At 37.0% G+C, this 25353-nt stretch overlaps 3 protein-coding genes and 1 pseudogene across 5 annotated transcripts; 2 read left to right on the top strand and 2 right to left on the bottom strand.

Moving 5' to 3' along the window:
- Window positions 1-360: 360 nt before the first annotated feature.
- LOC137709678 (uncharacterized) lies at window positions 361-5915 on the top strand (annotated as a pseudogene).
- LOC137709689 (cytochrome c) lies at window positions 5619-7987 on the bottom strand. The gene is made up of 3 exons (XM_068448676.1): window positions 7772-7987; window positions 6709-6842; window positions 5619-5913 (listed from the first exon to the last, which is right to left on the bottom strand). Exons 1-3 carry the CDS (start codon window positions 7881-7883, stop codon window positions 5821-5823), a joined length of 339 nt encoding a protein of 112 aa, XP_068304777.1. The 5' UTR covers window positions 7884-7987; the 3' UTR covers window positions 5619-5820.
- A 4864-nt stretch (window positions 7988-12851) lies between these two features.
- On the bottom strand, window positions 12852-17334 carry LOC137746384 (uncharacterized). Of its 3 annotated transcripts, none has more exons than XM_068486430.1 (10): window positions 17285-17334; window positions 16958-17097; window positions 16028-16627; window positions 15218-15592; window positions 15069-15127; window positions 14908-15003; window positions 14678-14773; window positions 14454-14547; window positions 13597-13692; window positions 12852-13403 (listed from the first exon to the last, which is right to left on the bottom strand). In XM_068486430.1, exons 2-10 carry the CDS (start codon window positions 17015-17017, stop codon window positions 13365-13367), a joined length of 1515 nt encoding a protein of 504 aa, XP_068342531.1. In that variant the 5' UTR covers window positions 17018-17097; window positions 17285-17334; the 3' UTR covers window positions 12852-13364. The 3 variants fall into 3 exon arrangements, with proteins under 3 accessions (XP_068342531.1, XP_068342529.1, XP_068342530.1); XM_068486428.1 differs by having other exon boundaries at window positions 17215-17334; XM_068486429.1 differs by lacking the exon at window positions 17285-17334 and having other exon boundaries at window positions 16958-17207.
- Window positions 17335-18303: 969 nt separating this feature from the next.
- LOC137708311 (pentatricopeptide repeat-containing protein At3g13880) lies at window positions 18304-25324 on the top strand. The gene is made up of 4 exons (XM_068447731.1): window positions 18304-18954; window positions 20857-21009; window positions 21762-23775; window positions 24655-25324. The coding sequence occupies exons 3-4, from the start codon at window positions 22124-22126 to the stop codon at window positions 25202-25204; spliced, it is 2202 nt and encodes a 733-aa protein (XP_068303832.1). The 5' UTR covers window positions 18304-18954; window positions 20857-21009; window positions 21762-22123; the 3' UTR covers window positions 25205-25324.
- Window positions 25325-25353: the final 29 nt, after the last annotated feature.

Raw genomic sequence — 25353 nt, forward strand, 5'->3', positions numbered from 1 at the left:
GATTTTGTGGGATTTGAGAGAAAAAAGTATATATAACCAAAACTAAAAAGAATTCAACCTCACCTCCTAGGATTTCAAATCCTTCCACTACAATCCATTCAAATTCTTTAAAATCCATATAAATTTTGTAAGAGTTTTTAATCCTCTTAAATCCTATAAAATCTAACATTTTTAAAATCTTAATTTGATTGCACCCTTTATTTTTTTTTGTTCACAACTTCATAGTTAAGTTTGTGAAACTGTGAAAACAGAGAAAACAGTCAGTAACCGGCGCATCGAACGGGGAGTTGGGTTTGGTCTGGTTTTTATTTCGTCCCACACTGACCTCAGCAACCGAACCGATCTATTGCAGCCACGGCCATGGATTCATCAAACCTCACCTCGCTTCCGGAGGACACCCTCGAAGACAATCAACAGCAACCGCCACCCCAACCCCGACCTCTCCCTGCCTTTGCCTCACCTCGTCCCGGTCGCCCTCCCACTCAGTGAGTTGTTCTTCTCAACTCGCCTCCCTGCACTTCCAGTTTTCATATTTCAGCTTCTGGGTCTCGAGGGCATCACAATGCAATGCTTTCTCACGTGCTGTTGTTGTTGTTGCAGGACTAGTTCAGAAAAGTACTCAGCTTTGGATTGGAAGGACTATTTCGACAAAGAGGATGATATCAGCATTCCGGACTCCAATGATGTGAGTCTGCCTGTGTAGAATTTTGAATTTTCCGATTCCGCTACGTGTTTATGATCTTCAAATGTGCTTACCCTTTCGTTGTTTCAGATTTTTCATATATACACGGCAGGAACTGATGGACCAGTTGTATTCTGTCTACATGGAGGTGGTTACGCAGGGTATGTTTGAATGAATATTTGGTTTTTCGGGTTTCAACTGTTCAGGTCGAGCTGAAACATCTTCTGTTTCTTTCTGGGTACATGGAAAGCAATCACATTTTGATGTAATATTCTAATTATTGTGGTGCCGTTAATTGAATTAGCTCATAGTTTCATGAACATTGAATGGTAACTATTTTCGATGTATCTGCTTTAGTTTCATCGGCACATTGTGTTTATTTTTATGCTTGGATACTTTGAAAATCTGGTATGCTATGGTAGATTACATGATTTACTTGCCCAGACTCTCATTTGCCTTGTCAGCAAGTAAAATTAAGGAGAAAGCTCGGGTAGTTGCCATGGACTTGAGAGGACATGGAAAATCAACCACTGCAAATGATACCGATCTTTCTATTGAGGTAAAATACTGTCAAAATAGGATTGATGAACTTAAATTATGTTGGTTGGACCATCTATTCCTCTATTAGTAGGCTTATCTGTTCTCTTATTTGCAGACTATGTGCAATGATGTTCTGGCTGTTGTGAAAGCAATGTATGGAAATTCCCTGCCTGCAATTGTGCTTGTTGGCCGCAGGTTGTAGTCTTTTAATAATATACTTTCCGTTGAAGTTTTCATAGTACATTACATTCAGTTCGGATGTTTTTCTTGAGAGAAGTGAATTTAACACTTACTAGGTCTATGAAAAATATCGGTAATCAACTTTTTGGGTTCTCTCTTTTTAATGACTTACATTACCATACTTATGAAATACTCCTGAGGTTTTGGGCTTGAAAGCATCAACATTTATGAAATAATCTGTAGCTCATTATCTGAATACTGCTATTAGCTGCAGGAATAGACTTTTCTTTTTTTTTTTTTTGGTAGAAGAGCATATTAATGATTATTGAAAAATTCCCGATTGCATTTTCTTAAGCTCTATATAGTAACCGTGTTCCAAATTTTCACATTAATCATTAATGACTTATGTCACTGTCGTACAGTATGGGAGGTTCAGTTGCTGTGCATATCGCCGCAAAGAAAGCATTATCTAGCTCGGCTGGGCTGGTTGTTGTTGATGTTGTAGAGGTTTGGTTACTGAAGAATTAGTTTCAGCATTGTTTGTGACTAGTTGCCTTTAGTGGCATACATGCAGTCAAATTACACTGGCATTTGTAAATATTTCAGGGAACAGCTTTGGCTTCGTTGGTTCATATGCAGAAAATCCTATCAGGCCGGGTGCAACGTTTTTCAAGCATTGAAAAAGCGGTATATCTTCAAACCCTAATGACTCTAACTTTTTGTACCTTCTTGCATGCATGAGTGGCTTGAAGCACAATTTTGTTCAAAAAATGCACTGCAATAGAGGCATCACACTTGAAGGTGAACAAATTAAAACAAAGATTCTTAATGGCAGGATGCACGTATGTAAATGTGATCAAGGCATATATGTCTTGTTAGGGAATAATTCAAGGGACATCCTTGAACTTAGGGGTCAACATAATTTCTTCCTGACCTCCAGTGTCATTAATGTAGGGCCTAATCATTAAATCTTACTGCCAAACAAATCCATTCAACTACCTTTGTGCAATTTCTTTCCGAATTTCCTGGACAGAATGTTGATTAATGAATTAAAAACAAAAAGACAAAACTTTTAGGACCCCATAACTACCATGAGCTCCACATCCACTCTTGTACATTAGTTCAATGGTGCAGATTATTATTCCAGCAACTGATTGTTACTGCAAACACATCCTCTACCACAAATGTAGTCCACTCCAATCCCATTGAATATGATTGGAGATGATCATGTTCTTGTGGTGATCACCTTTGTCAACTTTTACGGCGGCAACTTTTTTTCTTCAAATCTCTCTCTTTCTTTTTTATTATTTTTAAATTTAAGGGGAGTGGGGGGAGAGTTTGAAACTTTTACAATGATTAAGGGGAGGGGGGAGTTTCGAACCTGGGACACATAGGTAGAAACCCAACAACCTATCCACTAGGATATTAGACCACATGCCATTTTCTCGTTTTAGGGCCCCAAAATATTATAAATCAGGTTACAAATCTCCCTCTTTTATTCAACTTCATCTCGTAGCAATGTTGATGGTGCTGAAGATGTCAGTGCCAGCGGATTGTAGGCTATGGTAACCATTGCAAGATGAAAGTTTTTTAATATATTGTTTTATTTGGTATTTTCCATATTTTTACGTGGAAAATCACGAGCATGTTACAATCATAATGATCTATCAACAGATTTGGTTGAGGAAAAGGGCTTTTTGAAATTTTTAGTTTAGGGGAAACAGTGTTTAATTGAATTTATTGGTTAGCATCTCCGAAGCACCAAAGAGAAAAGGGTTAAAGGTGGACACTGGAATTGGCCCCAATTTCAAGGAGGGATTTTGAAGTCTCCCCTTCTGTTTTATTGTGGACTTCAGTCTTAAAATCACTTTTTGTTCTCATTTGGTATGGCTGTAATGGAAAGTAAAGTTGTTTAAATTCCTTGGATTACAATCATAGCATTCGTTATACTTTTTCATGATCAAGGGAAGTAAAGTAATTTGAAATAAAATTGTTGAGCAAACTAGGAAAATGGAGATTGTCAGAACCAAATGGCTTCCCTCATATCCATGTTGTTATGAAAAAAGATAATAGATTGGGACGAATCCTTATGCTGAATTTGAAAATTTATTCCTGTGTAGATTGAATCGAGTGTGAGGGGAGGTTCTTTAAGAAACATTGAGTCTGGTCGGGTGTCAATACCTTCCACATTAAAGTATGATGATTCAAAGAAATGGTAAGTATTTATGTATTATGTACCATATACTGCTCCTTTACAATTACTGTAAGATTACGATAATTTATCCACTTGCATGATCCATTGTTGTATTCTTTTTTCAAGTCTCTGTTAATCCTTCTCCTGTACATAACAGGCACAGTTTTGGTATTGTTCTGCAGTTACATTTATAGAGCACAACTTGAAGAAACGGAACAATATTGGAAAAGCTGGTATGTCCAAACTCTGTTAATCCATTTAAAATATGGCAAATGGTCAGGGTCCATGTCGCTACTTGTTGGCATTTCAATTGAAACCAGACTTGCCCGCAACTATGTAACATTTATGAGTTGGAACATTTCATTCTGCATCCTTGTGCACAGTTTTCTTGTGCTGCATCAAGAATGTAGCATGGCTTGCTTGTTATTGCAACTTATTCATATGACGGATTCAGGGTGCTTCTGTAGGAAACACTTCTTCACATAAATACAGTTGGTAGAAGCACATAGGAAATTTCTATTAAAAACCACCAGGTGCTTCTCATGAAAGCACTGAAAAGTGCAGAACATAGAAAGCATTTACTTCTACTAAAAGCTATCAAAAATACTTTTGGCTATCTGAAAGCTCTTTCAGGATTTCTAGAAGCACTGCTGAACAGGCCCTCATTCCAATATTATTTGGGTTTACACTAGTTGGGTTTGAGGTTTGTTGAAACTTGTATGCTATTACATAGTGATTTTAATTTTCCACTTTTTTTCTTATTAATTTAAAAAACTTGGAAAACCTTGAAGTCCATGTTGAGATATCGTCTTGTCAAATGCTCATATTGGATTTAAGTATCCACTTTATTTTGCATGTTTACGTGGTATTTAACTAGACAAGATTTTGACATTACTTGCTGCAGTTTGTACTGGTTATTTAAACTTCTATATGTGACTATCCTGGTGTCAACATATCATACAAAACACAATGTTATAGCACTGAGAAGTCTGAGATGATCGGCTGGTTAGCTAGATAAACTTCTATATTTGCGTGTAAGCGATAGTTTTGGCACTTCCATGTAAATGGGTACGTCCATTTCTTTGGTTTTCTTTTGTGCGTGCGTGCTTGCTATGATCAGAATTTATATGGGTCAAGAAAAATGACTGCAATCAAGGAATGATGTAGGCTGGGTTTTTCTTTCTTTTGCAACAGAACTCTCACAATTGGTCAAATGCAAGGCAAGTTCCAAATGGTTGTCGTCAGACATACCGGGCATGCCATACAAGTATGTGTTCTGTTTATCTTCCTTGTATTTTTTGCCTTCTGAAAGAGTTACTTTTTTCCAATCTATAAAAGGTAACTAGAACTTTGATGTCCCAAATTTCTGCAGGAAGATGTACCGGATGAATTTGCAACACTAGTAACTAATTTTGTATCTCGTAATCGCATAGGCCCTCGTGGAGTTGAGGTTAGCATTCACATCCTGATAGAAAATGTCACACAACGTATGGAGATTGGTTGTGCTTGTGATATTTTCGATTCGTGATTCCTTCAAAATCAGAGTATCGCACCCTGAAATATGTTCGCCATTTGCCACCTTCAACATGTCTCGTTTTTTGGGGTCAATTTTAACATGTCTGTTTATATGATACATCGTGTTGCAGATTCCAGGACTCCGTCGGCCATGTCAGTCCAAATCTTGAATCAAATGCTGGGTGACTCAATTTGGGACCTCCATTGTTATATTTGGGAGAGCAACGGGTGAAATATTCAATTTCTTTCGGCCAACGATCGACATTTATATAGGTTACTCGAACAAGGAGCAAGCCAAGAGGCCACCCACAAAAGAGAACTCAACGCTCAATAGTCGCCGTCTTTTGTTCGGCCATTTTATGAATCGCCGTCTTTCGTTCGGCCATTTTTGCTCGGCTAGACGGAAACCCGTTGCCTATAATTCAAACCTTATTCTACAGTGTGATTTGTATCAACCAGGAAAATTTATCATCATTAAACTGGCATTTTCGCCAAGTTCACATAATCTAGTCACAACGTCTTAATTGAATTGAATATGTTGTGTTTGCCAATTACAGCAATTACAGCAACCCCTTCCTACAAAAACAAAAGCAAGCTCGACATGCAAACAAGAATTGCAGACATTGAACGTCCATTTTAAATTTTATTGGCAAAAAAATAGTACCGTCCGCCTCGTATGAAGTGACCACCTCTAACTACTGCAAAATGTTTATGCAGTAGATTGCTTCAAATATGCAATGAGATCAGCACGATCCTGCGGCTTCTTCAATCCAGGGAACACCATCTTGGTTCCGGGAATGTACTGCGTAACAACAATTACACCCGATCAGGATATTGTAGAATAAACTCAACTGCACAAGTTAAACATACACCGCGATTCTTCACTCGTTATAAAAGTTATAAGAACATTGGATTGTCCACATCAATGAACTGTCACCACCTAACACATGCAAGGGGATCCGATAGCTTCCAAACAAAACGGGAAATTTCTTGAAAAGTTTTTAGATCTAGAACGAACACTGAATTTACGTAAAATTATACATAAAGAGACAATTGTAGTGTACGAATAGAGAATGTTGATCGCAAACCCATCTTATTTTCCCACTCCGGATTTAATGACGATGTGATGGCAATGAGGACACAGGGTGAGTGGGAAAATAAGATAGTTGGGAACAGCACTCAAATAACAATTTACTGAACAAAAGAAATCCTTCATATTTTGTTAGTCCACCAAAACTTTTCCCAGCTGCTCTTTATATAGAGCAACTGTTTTGAATATGTTAACCAAAACTTTATTTCATGCTCGTATATCAAATTGTCAATTGAAAAAAGAAAACCTCTATATGTATACTCGCACCCGTTCTTTTATGTGAACATACCAACACGCTTACACTTCATGCACCTAGATGTCACACGGATTCAAAATGGAACCTACATGCATGAATGATTGATAAGTGCAATTACCAGTCAACTGACGACGCATGTCTACCTCAAATGCTAGTATGAACCTAACCGGTTAAAGGTGTTGTAAGCTAATGCTCTAAGTAACTGTGAAATCGCCAGTCATGAGGCATAGCCAACAGAGAAAATTGAATACCTTCTTGGGGTTCAACAAGTAATCATACAAGGTATTTTCCTCCCATGTCACAGCCTTGTTCTTGTTAGCAGCAGAGTATGAGTATCCAGCACCCGTACCAGACTGCCTCCCGAAAAGTCCATTCAGATTGGGTCCTGAACGTTTTAACAATTGTAAGTTAACAGCTTTTTTAAAATAAAATAAAATAAAAAAAGAACCTTCAAATTGAACTGAAAGCCAACAAAGACCGCACGTATCAATATCAATAGATATAGAAACAGAACAATCAAGCTACTTCGCATAAACGGCAAAAGTATAAATGCAAGTCTATGCAATCACCAAGCCAGGGTTTGATTTTATATACGGATGCTAAGAAGCATCAAAACTTAATAAAAAAGAAAAGCATCAATGATGCAACCAAACTTAATCAAAATTCGTCGAAAACATAATAAACAAAGCTCGTCTCGTCAACCTAAAGCAACATATACAATTTCCTAGTAATGTCGAGAAGCATCAAAACGTTTTATATATTAACAATCACAAAGCACGAAAACTCATAACAAACAAACATAATTTTCCTTCAGATTATGAAATAACAATCACAGATCAAAGAGAAAAATAATCTTTTTCGTCATTGATTTATGAATTACTCGCATAATTCACAAAGCAATTAAATCATTTCTAACCAAAATAAAAAACTCAAGAACAAACAAGAAAAATTGATCAACATTTGGACGTAAAACTACTTGAACCGCTCAATTCCATTGGCATAAAACCACAACAACTGAAACTCTAGTTCTAGTCGATTTTCTCAGGCACCAAACTGTAAAAACTAATATAAAAATGGAAAGATGAATAACCTAATAACGAAATCCATCAGATCTAAACAGATAAGCAGGGATCGAATCAGCAATCCAAATAAACAAATAGAAACAAAAACAAAATACTCAAATCCAAAAACCAGATACAAAAAAGGGATTATAATTGTGAGATCCGAAGAAGGATCAAGAAAATCATCGAAATCAAAACCAAAACTTATCAAAGGAAAATCGAGGCTTGGTGAAGGGAGAGAAGATGAGATTACCCTGCTTGTGACCGGCGCCTTTCTCGACGGTATGGCACTGAGCGCACTTGGTCTTGAAGATTTTCTCTCCGGTCTTGGCATCTCCGGGTGGAGCTTCGGCAAACGACGCCATTTCTCGAGAAATCTAGAGAGAGAGAGAGAGAGAGAGATCAGGGTTAGGGTTTGCAGACGAGAGACTTTGATTTTCGACAGAGACGCACCGGAACGAACTCTCTCCAGTTTATTTATTTTCCGTGGAATCTTCCAGACGAAGAAGCGAGGAAGGGAACGTGGTGTGCCGCAGGCCCTAGGTTTTGGTGACGTGGCGTGTTTTGAGTGGAGCATACTTTTCGTAGCGTGATAATAATGCGGACCGTTCGTGTGGAGGCCTCGGGCCTTCTCATGTTGAACGAAAAAATGTAGGGCTGGTTTGGAAAACACTTTTAAAATAATTGAAACTTGATTTTTTTTTTGTGAAAATGATTTTATAATTGATTTTTATTAAAAATTTAAGTAGATTTTGAAAAAGTATTTTATGTATTTTTTAGAAGAAGTATATATTTGTTGCTTTTTTTCAAAAAATACTTAAATCGTTTTTGAATCTAAAATTCATTTCACCAAAAACACTTTTAATCATTTTAAAAATAATTTCAATCATTTTAAAAGTACTTTCAAATAAGACATTGGGTCTAGTCCTGTTCTATCTAATTACAAGATTCGGTCCAACATATCAAATCAAGACTACAACTATGTATTTAGGGGTGGACGGGGTTCAGTTTGGTGCGATTTTGAGTGAAATCAAAACCAAAATTGCAAGTTTTTGCGGTTTGGTTTGGTGCGATTTTGAAGTTAAAACCAAAATGAAACCAAACCATTTGGTTCTGTTCTATTTGGTTTTAAACGGTTTTGGTTTGGTTTCATTGTTTGAACAAACTATTTACCTACTTGTATATCATTTCATCCAATTCAATAAAAATGTTTTGGTGTTTGAAAACACTATTATGGTTACCTAATGCATTATGACATTACGAAAAATAAATTATTCATCCAATTCAATAAAAAAGGGTTTTGGTGATTCAACTTACTTTACGACTCGTAAAAAAAAGATTGGCACCAAAATACTAAGCGAAATTAATTGTAATTTACCACTAACCTCATTGTCCGGTTGAATAAGCAACTCGCCAATGAACTGGTAGACCAATCCAACTCGAAGTATAGTTATGAGATTTATGATATCAAAGAATTGAATCTACACGTTTTGAACCTTCCAATTTTAAAACTATGAAAATTTCGGAACTGGAGGTCCAAATAAAATTTAGGGATTTAATTTGTTATAGATGATTGGAAAGCAAATAAAAGAGGAACACAATCAATTTACACAACGCAACAGAAAACTACCGCTAAAAATGGGAAAGGCAGAAGTCTTACTTTCCGGTTACTCGTAACGAAGCTCCTTGCTTGAAGTGTAAGGAAGATGGATGCAGGTCTTCCAGTGTAACTAATGCCCCATATTCTCAGTGCATTCAAAACACGAGCATATATACTATATGTCATACACAAGTGAAAGAATACTTGAAAACTTGTAAAATAACACACGATGTATTGATCCGTATTCCGAGCATATTGAAATATCTCTTGTGCCATTGCTATTTTATATGCTCCCATTTATACCAAAATTATTGAGGAGTTACTCAAACGATTTATAATGATTAATTTATTTTATTTTAAAAAAGTCAGTTTTATGAAAAGGAAATCGGTAGAAGTATTTTTATTAGGGGCTTTTAATTCCGGTCCACTTCACCCAAATTACATTGGGTCTAGTCCTGTTATATCTAATTACAAGATGCGGTCCAACGTGCCAAATCAAGACTAAGATTATGTAAATATATCTAAGAAAATATTATTAATACTTTAAAAATCTCATTTTACATTCTTCACGAGGGTTTGAAGTTTGGAATGTGATTTTTAGAGTATTAATAACAATTTTCTAGATTTATTGAAGTTAAACTGTAATCGTGGTTGAAGGTGAGTGAAGTCGACCGCGACTGGTAATGTTAGAGTTAAGTTGATGAAATATTCTGATGTTTTTAGGGAATATTATGTCTCCGTTACAAAATATTTCATCGTCTCCTTCCCTTTTCACGGGTCGCCGGAGTCGCTGTCAAATTTTACAATAGTGCCACTTTTGAACCGGTTGCTCATTTGTCTCTGACCTTTTCACTGCGCGTCGTTCTTTCCGTGAGCATCAAATCGGCTGCCACGGAAACGTGACAATTTGGAATTGAATTGGAATATTATTCTTTTTTTTTATAAAACTTCGATGATACGAAGAAAATTTTATTAATAACGATAAAATGAGTTATATCTAGTCATGGAGTACATAAACTTAACTCATTATAATACAAGGAAATAAAAACACATGAAAATAGAGGAGGGGACATAAATCTTACTTTTCTAAAAACAAAAACAGAAATGATACAAGGAAAAAAGAAGGAACTTAAAACCTAACTCCTCTATAGTCAAATCTAAATGTCTAAACCTGCAAAACAAATCGAGAATATTTGAATTTGTTAGAAATGTCAATGTCCAAACATCAAAAATCATCGATCTTCGTCAATGTCGAAACTTGGATAAGTCTGCATTCGTACAAAGTTGATGAGATTGGTATATTTGGTTGAAGGTTGTGAATCCCAAATTGGGATGTATAATATTCTGGTTGGAATGAATTCATATGATTTTATAAAGGATAAATCATCAAAATTGTCCCTGAGATTTGCATAACTCAGCACTTTGGTTCTTGAAATTCCAAATCGATAAAAGTGGTCCATGAGATTGTCCACAATCTATCATTTTAGTCATTATGTTAAAAACTCCGTTAAAGTGTCCCGGAGCTCTTGGCCAGAAGTTTGGGCAATTTTCAAAGCTTCGTAACTCAATCGTTTCTTAACCAAATTCGACCCATAATATATCAAAATGAAGATAGGAAAGTGTAAAATAAGATTATACCATTTCAAAGCTCAATGGTTGCCGGAGATGGCCGAAAAATAGCCTCAAAGTTGACTGGTCCGAGCAAAAACTGGAAAACTCGCCGGAAACTGGGTAAACTTTAAACGTTCATAACTTCTTCAATACTCAATGAAATCAAGTGATTTAAAAACGAAAATCATACTTCTCGACGAGACAAAGAGAATGGTACCTTTTTAGATTACTAGATCGTCGTGGTTTGGCCGGAAAACGGCTCAAAAGTGGCTAACTCGAGACCAAGACAGCCACATTCGAGCCGTTTTCTGGCCAAACCATGGCAAGTTAGCCATCGAAAAAGGTACCATTATCTTCATCTTGTTGAGAAGTATGATTTTCGTTTTTGAACCACTTGATTTCGTTGAGTATTGAAGACGTTATGAACGTTTAAAATTTACCTAGTTTCCGACGAGTTTTTTAGTTTTCGCTCGAACCAGTCAACTTTGAGGCTATTTTCCGGCTATCTCTGGCAACCATTGGGCTTCGAAATAGGTATAATCTTATTCTACACTTTCCTATCTTCATTTTGATATATTATGGGTCAAATTTGATTAAGAAATGATTGAGTTACGAAGCTTTGAAAATTGCCCAAACTTCCGGCCAAGAGTTCCGGACGGAGTTTTTAACGGAAGGACCAAAATGATAGATGGTAGACAATCTTAGGGACCACTTTTATCGATTTGAAATCTGAAGGACCAAAGTGATGAGCTATGCAAATCTCAAGGACCATTTTGGTGATTTACCCTTTTATAAATTTTCATCCACTAGGTGTTGTTATTAGGTTTTCTTGGTTAATTTTCAGAGATCTATTTACATGTTGGAATGAACCTAGCAGTGATCATCACCTACACACCAATATGAAACACAATTAGTTTTGCTCTTTAAATGTGAATATATAAAAGCTCGTTTTGATGTGTTTTCAAAATGATTGAAAGCGCTTTAGAAAAAATGTTTCTAGGTTTCAGAAGCACTTAAAGTGGTTTCTGCATTCAAGTGTTTTTCCAAAATTACGTTAGAAGTCCGGTCATGAACTCGACAACTCCGCCACTCTGTTTCGAGGCAATGGGCGAAGTTTGAGCGACTTCACTAGACCGACCATACTTGTTCTGCAACGGGATCTGATCCCGGTATGGAATCAGCTAGATCTCGATATACCTTGGAGTTCTTACAAACTATGAATTGGCATGCGCTACAAGTAATCACAACTCCGGATGCAATATATACTTCTAGATATCATATAGGATTCTCCCAACTTAACAAGGATTCTATTCTAAAAAGATCTCTCTCTCGACTGTTATAAATACACTCATCTAGGGTTCATCTCTGGCAACGTAATCTACACTCTAATTCTCTTACCCACTACTTGAGTCTTATACTTGCTTACTAACTTGACCATCAAAGTACGTTTGGGCTTGCTCACAGTTGTTTTCTGTTTACAGGTTACTCAGATGGTGCAATATATACTTCTAGATATCATATAGGATTCTCCCAACTTAACAAGGATTCTATTCTAAAAAAGATCTCTCTCCTGACTGTTATAAATACACTCATCTAGGATTCGTCTCTGGCAACGTAATCTACACTCTAATTCTCTTGCCCACTACTTGAGTCTTATAGTTGCTTACTAACTTGACCGTTAGAGTACATTTGGACTTGCTCACTTGTGCATCTCCACCACTTGCGACAGTGCGTGAATTTGGTTCCGACAGAGAAGAGATTTTATTACATGATCATGATAAGAGAAACTTGTCGGAGAAGACATTTTGGCAGAATTGTTGATATGCTTGATGAGATGAGGCAAGCGGGTTGTGAACCAGACGTCAAAACTTACAATTATCTACTTGGTAGCTTATGCAAGAACTATAAGTTTACCGAAGCTACAAAACCATATGAACAACTGCCAGAAAGGAATTGTCAACCTGATGGCATAACCTTTGAAATATTGATTTAGCTGTTAAATACAGTTGCTCTAGCACTTCAGTTTACAGCTTGCTCGCAAGATATTGTAAACTCAAGCTAAAATGGGGGGTCTTTTGCCATGACAATATGAAAGACTGGTCGCAATTTGGGAAGGGAAACATGTCCATAATTCGTGTCTTGCGGCGCAAACATATCTTCAATGCGTTACATAGAGCCACTAATTTTACACTAAGACTTACTTCTCCAGAAGCTTAAAAGGCACTCGCAGTTTCTGTTCCTTTTTCTTTTATTTACACACATTCTTTAAATTACAAATCAACTAATCTAATTTCGGGATCTCGTCTGACGTCAGCCTCCAAAATATTTATTAGACATAGACATTATATTCTTATCCAGTAACTGTTTCAGGTGCATATTATGATATGAGGCTAATGTATCAGACATTTCAGAAGGGCTTACATTAACCTCTCGAGCTGCTCATTCGGGTTTCTTGCACTGGTTCTCGCCCGTTCTTGCACTCTTTTGCATTATCAATGTGATGACACATTTGTCATCCTGCTGCGTGCGCCCTACTGATTTCGTAGAGGACATTAATCACCACTGCTTTGGAGATTATTGTCCCGGCTCAGCATCTTGAGTCTACACAGTAACTCGAACTGTACCTTGGTTCCTTTCAAGTATGTGGGAGAGTCCCAGACCTTGATTCTGCAATCTGAAATTGATGACGGTGTTTTCAAATTGGTTACTTTGCTAACTAACAATATGCGTGCCCACTATCTGGTTGGTTATCGGAAGAAACAAAAAGACTGAATAAATTCAATTTTACGGGAGCAAAACTATTCAAGTATTATCAATTCCGAGACACGAATAAGTTGTAAAATAGAAAACTGTGATTGAGAAACAACCTTATGCACAAGTTTTACATTCTTCCGAGTATTGGATGCCACGCTTGCGGCAGATTTTGAATATCTTCTGCGTGCAGCGTTACTTTCCTCATCTCCCTGCACATTATACAACACTCCCATGAGATTTACATGGTACTGAAATTTAGAAAAATAGAGAAAAGAAAAGCACATTCACTAACAACTATCAACTTCAAAACCAAATATAATAAGATCTTGGCTTGTTTCATAATATTCACAAGGAGCTGCTGTGCAGGAAGACTTTTTTGCAGTAAATAATGATTCCCCATTTAAAAGTTCTTAAACATTACAATAGGATGTGGCGTCTAGCTATTTGTCTAGTTAAGGTCCATCGTAGTAACAAGTTAAACACGCTAAAAAAGGAAAAAAATTATATTACTCATTTGTTATATTTTCATGCAAGGTTATCATGAATACATGGATAATTCAACTATCTAAACTCGTAAACTTGGGAAGCATCACGGATAACATTTAACCAGAACTGTATGTCAATTGAGAAGTTCCAAAATCCTGATATCCAAGTCTATGGTTTCACCACACATTGACAAAACAACTTCATAATTCATGGTAAAGAAAGATAGGGCTAAAGTCAATTGGCTTTTAGCTTTTTAGGGGAACAACATTATATGAATGTTCACAGAAAACAAGAACATCTTCCAAATAATGAAAGAAATGTTAACAGAAAAAACTAGAAGAACATATTCCAAAAAGTTAGACAAGAAAAGCTGAAAGTAATATGGGGCACTCTCAAGTTACTCATCCCAGTGACAGAGCATGTACAACTTTCAAGTGCAGCAAATAGTTCATGCATAAACTAACCACATCCATTATATGATTACCTCTTTCTGCTTTCTTTCTTTTCCACAATTCTTGCGATCATAGTCAGCACCAAAATTTTTGTTCGATTTATTTTTGGTAGGTTTGTATGTGAACCTGTAATTATTAACAGTGCAACTATTTCATTTTCAAACCTTTGTAAGCATCAATAAAAACACATGAACGAATAAATGTGAGAAACTAGAGGAAGCAATGGGTCGACAAATAACAAAATAACATGCATTACATTGATTTTGGTCTCTGGTTCTCAGATAGGCCAACCTTCGGTCGCATTTGTTGATTGCCCAAATCTAAAGGCTTTCTAGAAACTCCAATACAGCTCCTGAAAATTACCAAATTTACTAGTCAAATTAATGAGAGAGAGAGAGAGAGAGAGAGAGAGTGAAAAATATAGATACAGAAGAATAAATGTGAAATACTAGAGGAAGCAATATGTCAAAAAATAACATGCATTACATTGATTTTGGTCTCTGGTTTTCAGATAGGCCAACCTTTGGTCGCATCTGCTCACTACCCAAGTCTAAAGGCTTTCTAGAAACTCCAGTACAGCTCCTGAAATGGCCAACTAGTCAAATGAGAGAGAGAGAGAGAGAGAGAGAGAGAGAGAGAAACCATACCGTTTCTCTATAGCCATGTTCTTCAAACCACCAGGAATGGATTTCTGTTCTGATGGACTCTGCACAAAAAGATTAAAAGAGACAAAAAAAAATTATCAGCATAACAGCTGCTTGAAATTATAATTCTGAATGAAACCCAGATGGCCAACCTGGACAGATCGTGAATGAACTGGTGGATTTGTTCGTAATGTATCAGCCAAATTTTTGCCATTCGAATTTTCCTTTTTTGGATGACTTCTACCACTAGGAGAAAATGACACCAATCTACTTCTTGTTGATGCAAGGTGAACAGTGGCACTGGAGCATACTTCAGTGAGCTGTTTACGTATGGAAACATGGTTGAAATTATTATCAGTGGCTGAGCTACGAGTGTTACCCTTGCTAGGAAGAAGATTGTTATCTCTTTTGGCAGTAGAATGATGAGGCAGACGTGGTTTTGACTCCTCTGATGCCTTAACATCATCTCTGGGTCTAGTAACTTTGCAGTCCAACTTTGGTTTGTTCCGTGGTAAAGCAGCATTACCCTAGGAAAAAAACAAACCAAAATTACCCCTCAGAAGCATAACAAGAATTCAAAGAAAAAGTCTGCACTCAAGAAAGCTAATTCAGAGGTCAATACATAGGATACTTTGGCACAATTAAAAACGTACACCACGATTTAACAGGTCAATGAACCTTGAATCCTGTCTTTCTTCTTTCCAGAAGATAAAATGACTATGAGAGTGTTAATAACCCTGTCGTAGTACCTGTCTAATTCTAATATGTTTTGTGTATGCCCTTTTTTTTGTGCCCAGATGATGCTTTGACTGTGGAGACCAATTGACATTTAACGCTCCACTAAAAGATCCACATTCAAAACTAAATATTTTAAGATAGATGTAATCTGTGTTCCTTGGCCTAGTTGACAAAGATTGGGTTGTTCTAGAAATGAGATATGTATATCAGAGACCAGATAATACCTTAGACTTTAATACAGGAGATCCATGTTTCTTTGGCTTGTTAGCGTCATTCTTGACAGGGTCAGAGACAGGGCTGTCAGGCTGGGAAGATTTCAAGCTCCTAGTGACCGATGGAGTGGGTGATAAGGAAGCCCCAATTCTATCATGTTCCGGTTCAATTGATAGAGTCTTACTGGTTTCTTCCGTCACAATAACCTTGTTAGTACTGTCGTTACAGTCACTCAAGTTTAGTTGTACTGGTTTATCCGCTACGCTTCCCAAGTTAGCGACTGTCTCATTTCCTGACTTTGTCACTTGAGATAAGTCATCACAATTGTCATTTTCGGACTGCGAGGCATTGATCTTCCCATCCGGGCAAAGATCAGGTTCAGTGGTTTCTTGATGCTCCGCCTGCAGTACCTTGAGGGCTCTAATTTTTTTGTAATATTCTTCAAAGTAAGCCTTCTTTTGAGCAACCAATCCATTGGACTTGTATTTTTCGAGCTCCTCCTGACATCTGTTGTGCCGAAAGACAGAACGTTTTTCCCACGCAAGTGTTTCTACAGAAAATCTTCCAAAGGATATTGAACCATGATCCAAAATTTGAGAGAAAGATACATCCTGATTTTATATGAAAACAACAAAATCATATGGTAGCAACCTTCGAACGGTTAAATCCCACAAATCACATCTACAACACATAATCTAAAACTCCAACATCTACAAAACATAATTAAAATAGGAAAAAAAAAATGTCATAAGAAATCTTAAGCAACAAGTCAAACAATTCACGTACTAAATTCAGATTTCCAATTTCTCAGTAGTCAAACAGAGAATTCGAGTTCAACAAGATCAACGTTAGAGTTTACAATTCATGCCCTAAACTTAAAATTTCAATTTCTCAGCAACCAAACAGAAAATTCAGGAAGTGAAAGTATATAGAATTAGTACCTGGGAGTGTTGACGGTCTGAAGGTATATCAGACTGATGAAATTCAGTATCAGTCGCCATTTCCGAACTCCAATTTCTCTCCACAGTCTACAGTCAGTTACTATTCCTGGAACTAAATCAAATTCTCCGGTACCAAACTCCTACAAAACCAGAAAAAGAGCAAAGTTACTATTCCTGTAAATAAGTCACATTTTCCTTCACTTTCCCTCATTTTCTCAGCAACCAAACAGAAATAATCAATAACCGTTATCACTTGCCAACAACTCAGGCAGATATGTTCTCCAGATCTGAGATTTAGCGAAACGACTCCGAGCCAAGAAAACGCACCGTTTTGAGAGTTGAGTGCCTCGCTTGCGGAGTTGTGGCAGTGAGAGAAGTTAAAGGAAGAAGAAAAATGGTTACTACGTGTCCAAATAGAAACAGACAGAAAGCAACTACCTCCCCTTTGTCTGACGTGGCTTCCCTGCGGTGCGGCACAGCGGCTTTTGCTGCATCTGGTGCTAAACCCGCCACGTGTGCTCCCAGACGAGTTTTTTCCGTTGTTTTACGACCTCGTTTTGTCCTTAATTACAGAGAAGCCACGGGGGGTTTTAGTTGTGCGATCGGGATTGGGGAGTTTGATAAAGTGTCGATATGCTCAGTCGTAGAGGGAATTTAGTTGGTACAGTATAGCTTTATTTAGAGATTGGTGTGGACCCATGTGAGCCACGTGGATGGAGTTTAAGTTGATATAATACGGGGATGCCATGAGGGCCACGTGATATGAGTATGGGTCCTCAATGAGGAACCAGGATCCTCTCCGGATCCATTCCCTAGGAATCTTGCAATTTTATTTATTTTATATCGTACGGTCAGTTTTTGTTAGGTAGTATTCATATTTGAATTTCAAATTTTAAATAATTTCTGACCGTACGATAGATGATGAACGAACATGATTGCGGGATCTCTAGAGATGGATTTGAAGAGGATCCTAGTTCCTCAATGAGATAGAAGGACAATGATTTATTATACGGTAAATTACACTTTACTACCTCAATTTAAGATCGCTTTCAATTCTTTACAATATCTTTAAAACATTTTACTTTTATACCAAAAGTACAATTTTATTTCAATATAATACATCCGTTATATTTTTCATTTATTGATCCGTTTAAAGTTAACATAATTGCTACATTTGTGGCAGATGGCTGCCAAATGTGTGCCACGTGCCAAATTTTTTTTTTTTTAATTAAAAAAAAAAAAAAAAAAAAAAAAAACTGAAACCCACCTCCCTCTCCTCCACTCTCTTCACCTCCCCTCTCATCCAAAAATACACCCCACCCCCACCTTCCCCGAGCCCCTTCTCCTCTTCACCCCCACCCATCTTTCCTCTCCCCATTCTCCTTCGCAGCCTTCACTGTCCCCACTAAACCATCTTGTCTTTTTTACATTCAATCTCCTCATCTAAACTACAATCTCTTACATGTGTCTTACTTTCTTTCTTCCAATTCTCAATAAACGAGTCATTAAACCGGGAAGGAAGTACCTGAACTCGGCCCCACGACGTCCTCACCAGTGGCGACAGCTAAACCTCCGTCTTCGCTGTGGCGGCTGACTCCCTGTTCTTCGATTTCGACTCATCCTCGGGGGAGCAGGAGACTTCGGGGATAATACCGGCGGGGCCAATCGAATCGAGCAAGCCGTGGAGGTTGACGGGGACAATACCGGCGGCGACCTCGCCGAGCAGATTGAGAAGGTAATACCCATTAATCTTCCTCTTCTTCCTGCCCGAGTTATCGTCGAGCAGATTGAGAAGGTAATACCCATCAACCTTGACGGGGACAATATTTGTAAATATATACTGAAGTAAAACAGAACATACGATCAAAGCACTGAGGTAAATTTGGGCATCGAAGTTGCAAGATCAAAGTACAGACCTCTCTTCTATTTTAGCGTTGTGGTCGCACCAAGGGTTTATAAACAACCAAAGGATTATTGAAAACGGGCTTCCGTCTGAGGTAGTGGTGGATATTTCCCAATATTACTTTTCTTTGCTGATTTGGGTTGATATTATCAATGTGATTTGCTTTTAAATGTTGACTATGAATTTTGTGTTTGCCTGGATATGTTCGAAAATATATGCATTTGAGAATCTTGGAGAATCACAAATATTGTAGGTACTGAATTTTGTCAACTATCTTTTAATTCGGATTAATGCTAGGATATTCATGCTTTGTAGAATTAATTAGTGCTAAGAGTGATTCATAAGTATTTAACCCAACAAAAAACTTTGCTTTTGGTGCAAATGCATGTGTTTCCTTCTAAGAGTATACAACTATAGATAGATCTCAAAGACAAACGGACAGATAGGCTCTGAATTAACCAAGATACATACATCTAATACATGCAATAGATATATAAAAATGGTACCCCACACATATATATATCAAGAAAAGTGTGTGTGTGTGTATTGTAAGAAACGTGAAATTATACATAGGTAAGTTAATTATTAAGAAAATTAAGGACGAATAGTTTTACCAGAAGCAGAGGTTGTATTTGGAGTAGTCGTGGTCTTTTGATAGCCATGGAAACCTCCTGATCGTTCCATTGTATTTTCCTGCCTGAGAAGACACGAGCGATTTGGTTGATTGCATAGGATTTGTGCATATTAAAACTGCACATGTATAATCTCTTTTTATATTACCTTCAACTAATGAAAAATGATGGTTATCTTCATTAATTCGAGGAGATAGCAACTGTTTGTCGTTGATTCAACATGGCATTGGTTTCTCCTCAACTAATGGCTGTCTTTTTTATTTTTTATTTTATTTTATTTTTATACTTTTATGTTTGTCTTTTTTGTTAACAAATTTATATTACCTTCAACTAATGTAAAATGGTACTTATCTTTGTTAATTCAAGAAGGTAACAACTGTTTGTCATTCATTCAAGCTAACATTAGTATAGATTGTAGTAAACTGATAGTAAAACGAAGTTTGAAAAATATAAGTTTTTTCAGGATATGCAAAAACTACGAAAAATATAAAATAAAAAAAATTTATTCAATTTCTTGGTGGAACAAATTGTGTTTTGCTGTGGAATCACCAATCTATATGTTTTTAGTTATTTTTATAATGCTTGAATTATGCTTTATAACTTTTCATAGGGTTTTTCTGCACTGAATTGGATAAATGGTTGATGGATTTGGTGCCATATTTATTAAAAAATGAAAAACGGGGGCAGGGGAGCAGAACACAATTATATATAGCATTGCTTAATTTTCTTTCAAATCAAAGATGTGCCAACGGTGTTGAGAACAATGGCTAATTTAAGTTGATTGATTGATAGGTTTGGTTCCGTACTTATTGGGGGAAGCCAATAGAGAAAAAAAAATATTTGTTAGGAAAAGTGGTCCATTTGAACATGGGAATTGGGAAAGTAGATTTGGAAGGGGAAGTGCGGTAAAGGAAAGAACTCCATTATTTTCTTTTCACGAATAAGCTCTTTCTGCTTTTCATTCCTCATGCACTGAGAACGCTGTAAATTGATTGACGTTAATGTAATTCATTGGATAACATTGTTTATAGTTGAATTAAACTTTGTGTCTTTCAGTAAGTTTCTATCATTTGAACCAAGTGAAAAAAGAAGTTTAAATTGAAATAGGCAGAGAGAGAAAAATTAGAACTTAAACCTGTGATATTTATAAATGTGAACATTAAAACTGATCATGGTGCAAAAAATAAGGGTGTTGGTCTTTCTCAGTAATAGAGCTTTGTAAATATTTATATTTCAGTTTGAAAATGTATGGATTACTTTATATTGGTTCTCTCCCTAATTGATTATAGTAGGCACAATTGAAATAATCTATGCTGTTGTTAATGATATTTTCTTTTTACTAACATGCGTTTTCTTTTTAATAGTATACGAACATAAAAAAACTCTCCAAACTTTCAAAGAAAGCAGCAAGATCTTTAAAAAAATTGCAAGAGACAAACTCTGCAGAGTTTGAAAATCACTGTGAGTGCAGTCATTCAGCTGCCTGGGCTTCTTCCCTCCTCCAACAAAATATCTAGGTATTTTTCCACATTTTATCCTTCTCAGATTCAATCTTTCAGACTTTTTTATTTTCGAGCTTTGAATTTTATGTGAGGTTGAGAATTGGGAATAATTCTGTAGTGTTATCAATTATCGTTAATTACTTCGGGTTGAGAGGAAGGGAGAATGAAAAAACTGAGAGAAATGGAAGAAGAAAGGTAGTTGAGAGAAAGCAAAGAAAATGGCTGGGTCTTTTACTTGGGGTTTTGTTTGGGGTTTACTTTTTAAACAACAAAAATCAATTTGGCGAGTATTGCTCCCTACTTGTGTGCTTTCTTATTTATGATTTTATATAGCTTAAAATTTTTATTTGACAATTGAGGTTCTTTTAATTTCTTTGGTTATAAAGTTTATAGTCTGGAATTTAATAGTTTTTTATTTTGTTTTATACTGTGAAATGTTGGTTGGTGTTTTTAAATTATTGTACTTTTTTTGGTCCTTTTTTTTCTAGGCGGACTAATGCATGTGTCCAAAAGTAAGGTTTTATGGTTATTATGCTTTTCAAATTTATCATTGGTGTAAAATTTTTAAGCTTTAAAATTATCTTTATCAGGCCTGATTTAGGCTATAAATTCAGAGGCTTTTCAATAGCCCAGTTTGCAACATGGAATTCAGAGGCTTTTCATTTTTCGCTTTGATTAACGTTTGTGCCTGCCTTCTCAGTACAAAACTGGGTTACATATCATTTTACACCATATTCTCATGTTTTTTTATGCATTTTTACGTCCAGTAGTTTTGACACCCGTAGCAACGCGTGGGCACCATTGCTAGTTTTTGGGCTAAAAAGAAGTCCTTTCGAGTTTGGACTTTGGACCATGGGTCGAGAAGAGAAGGCTAAATTTGAAAAGCTTTGTAGAGCGGCTGATTGAAAAGCACGGGAAAGAAGACGACGGCTGTTGCCATGTCGTCGTAGAACCGCAATCATTGTCGACTTGAATCATGTTGCTCCATAAATCAGGGCCCCCAAAACCGCAATCGTTGTCGACTTGAATCGTGTTGCTCCATAAATCAGGGCCCCCAAAACCTGAGTGTCCTCTTTCCATTCAACTTTTCGACCCTCTGGCTTCCAATCGTCAAGTAAAAGAACCTAGTATGTTGCCTCAACCCGCACCTACTCCACAGCAGTGCTCTCATGCTCTCGACAATGTTGCCTATACAAAACTTGTCCAACACGCTACCAAAACTGGGTCTTCACTCCATGGAAAACTTGCCCACGCCCACATCATCAAAACCTCCTTTAAGCCCTGTATGTTTTTTCTCAACAATCTTCTCACCATGTATTCCAGGCTCGGAGAATTCGACAGTGCACGCCACCTGTTCGATAGAATGCCTAAGCGGAATCTCATTTCGTACAACTCCTTGATTTCTGGATATAACGAGGTGGGTCTGTTTGATAAGGCAATGGGTGTTTTTAACGAAGCAAGAATGACTGGTTTAAAACTTGATAGGTTTACTTATGCCGGTGCTTTGAGTGTGTGTGGTCAAATCGGTGATTTTGAGCTGGGTAAGCTGGTTCATGGATTGATAGTCGTCAACGGGTCGGCCCCAGAAGTTGTTCTCACCAATTCTCTTATTGATATGTACTCCAAGTGCGGCCGAGTTGATCATGCTAGGAATTTGTTTCAGAGTTCAGATAACTTGGACCATGTCTCATGGAATTCCTTGATTGCTTGCTATGCTCGAATTGGTGCTAACGAGGAAACATTGACCACTCTAGTGAAAATGCATCAGTGTGGGTTGAGCTTGAATACCTATACACTAGGGAGTGCCCTCAAGGCATGTGGCAAAATTCTTGACAATTCAGGACTATTTGGGAAAATACTTCATGGATACAATGTCAAACTGGGGTTGGACTTGGATGTTGCAGTAGGAACGGCATTGCTTGATATGTATGCAAAGACTTGTGGCTTAGGCAAGGCGATACAAATATTCAAATTCATGCCTTACCGCAATGTTGTTTTGTATAATGCCATGATTGCGGGGTTCCTCCAAATAGAGACCTTTTCTTATGGACATGCAAATGAAGTGTTTAATCTTCTATCAGAGATGCAAAGGCTAGGAATCAAGCCATCAACATTTACTTTCTCAATCATATTGAGAGCTTGTAAATCGGTTGAAGCTCTTGAGTGCGGGAAACAAGTTCACACTCAAGTCTACAAGAATGACCTACAGGGAGATGAATTCATTGGAAGTGGGCTTATTGATTTCTACTGTTCTTTGGGTTTATCCAATTATGCGTTGAGATGCTTTAACTTAACTCCTAGGCCAGATATTGTCTCGTGGACATCCATGGTTGCAGGTTATATCCAAAATGGGGAAATTGAAAGTGCATTTGATTTATTTTATAGACTTTTGGAATCTGGAATGAAGCCTGATGAATTCATAATATCAAGCATGCTGGGTGCGTGTGCTGATTTGGCTGCAGCAAGATCTGGAGAGCAGATCCAAGGATATGCTGTAAAAGCTGGATTTGGGAAATTCACTGTTGTTCAAAATTCACAGATATGCATGTATGCAAAATCTGGAGATATTGATTCTGCTAATTTTTCCTTTACAGAGATAGAGAATCCTGATGTGGTTTCCTGGTCCGTGATGATATGTAGCAAAGCACAACATGGATGTGCAAATGAAGCCTTGAATCTTTTTGAGTTGATGAAGATTTGTGGAATTGCACCCAACCACATCACTTTCCTTGGAGTTTTGACTGCATGCAGTCATGGAGGGCTAGTAGAAGAAGGTTTACGGTAGGTTATAGAAACTGAAAATTTAAATTTCATTGCTTTTGTTTGATTTGAAATAAAAATCGTAAAGATAAGGAAACAAGATTAAATCACTCCATTTTCCTTCTCAAAATTTCTGGGAAAAATATATGAAATATGATACGAAGTATTTATATTTGTAAGAATTTCCTTACGTATTCTTCAAGGAACCAAATACAGTAACATAAACAATTTCCCTCCATTTTCCTTCTTCACACATCTCTTGTTCTTTCTTTTAGTTCAAATCTTTTTGAAAGTGAAACAAACTTCATCTTATGCTTCTCGCTCCTTGTTTTTGTTCACAATTCACCAATGGTTAATATTCTGCTCTTCAGTTTTTTCAGTAAGTAATTTTCCTGAATTTGGGACTTGGGAAAGTAAGAGGTGATAAGTTGCTGGGAACTGAAATTAACAATAGCGTAGGTAATCCATCTAAGAAGTCATGAAGGGAAGAAAGGGTGGAGCATTTAGATGTAATGAGGAAAATGTATTGTTTTGTAGTGTTGAACTGCTGGGAATCAATTTATAATTGAATAGGAATCATTTGGAGAGGTATGCCATTTTGAAATTTATTTTGTTGTTTCTAGGTCATCATGTGACTTTGGAAGAGACTCTAAGAAAAGACTTACTTGGATCTAATGAAAAACGTGGCACAGAACCGAGCGGAATGGCTTTCTAGGATTCGCTGACCCCACTTAGTGGGAAAAGGCTTTGTTGTTGTTGTTGTTTTGTTTCTAGGTCATCATGTCAAGCCTTTTCAATTGCAACCCAATATTTTGGTTTGTAAAAATGAACACTTGTGAATGCACTTTAAATGCTCACTTCCAGGGTGTGTTAATTTCTTGACTCTTCTTGTTAATGCAGATATTTTGAAACAATGAAGAAAGATTATGGCATGTCAACCAATGTAGAGCATTGTGCCTGCGTTGTTGATCTCCTAGGTCGTGCAGGAAGGCTAGCAGATGCTGAGAAGTTCATTTTCAACTCATCTTTTGAGGATAATCCAGTTATGTGGCGAGCCTTGTTGAGTGCTTGCAGGGTTTATAAGGACACTGTTGCTGCAAAACGTGTTGCAGAAAAGCTAATTGATCTTGAACCTCAAGCTGCTGCATCATATGTTCTTCTGTACAACATTTACAATGATGCTGGGATAGAGTTACCGGCCAAAAGAATTAGGGAACTGATGAAAAATCGAGGAGTTAAGAAGGAACCTGGTCTAAGTTGGATAGAGGTAGGAAACAAAGTTCATTCTTTTGTTAGTGGCGATCGGTCTCACCAAATGGTGCAATTAATTTATACTCGGTTGGAAGAAATGTTGCATAAGATACAGAAAATAGATTGTATTGTTGGTAAGTTGATTACTTCTGAACCGGAACTTAAGGACAACAAAGTGAACTACCACAGTAAAAGTTAGCTGTAACTTTTGGAATTATCAGTTTGCCACCATCAGCTCCAATTAGGGTGATGAAGAATTTGAGAGTCTGCTGTGATTGTCATACAACAATGAAGCTCTTCTCTGAGGTGGAAAAAAGAGAAATAATCCTAAGAGATCCTATTCGTTTT

Source organism: Pyrus communis, chromosome 1, assembly GCF_963583255.1.
Source record: "Pyrus communis chromosome 1, drPyrComm1.1, whole genome shotgun sequence".
NCBI classification, from domain to species: Eukaryota; Viridiplantae; Streptophyta; class Magnoliopsida; order Rosales; family Rosaceae; genus Pyrus; species Pyrus communis.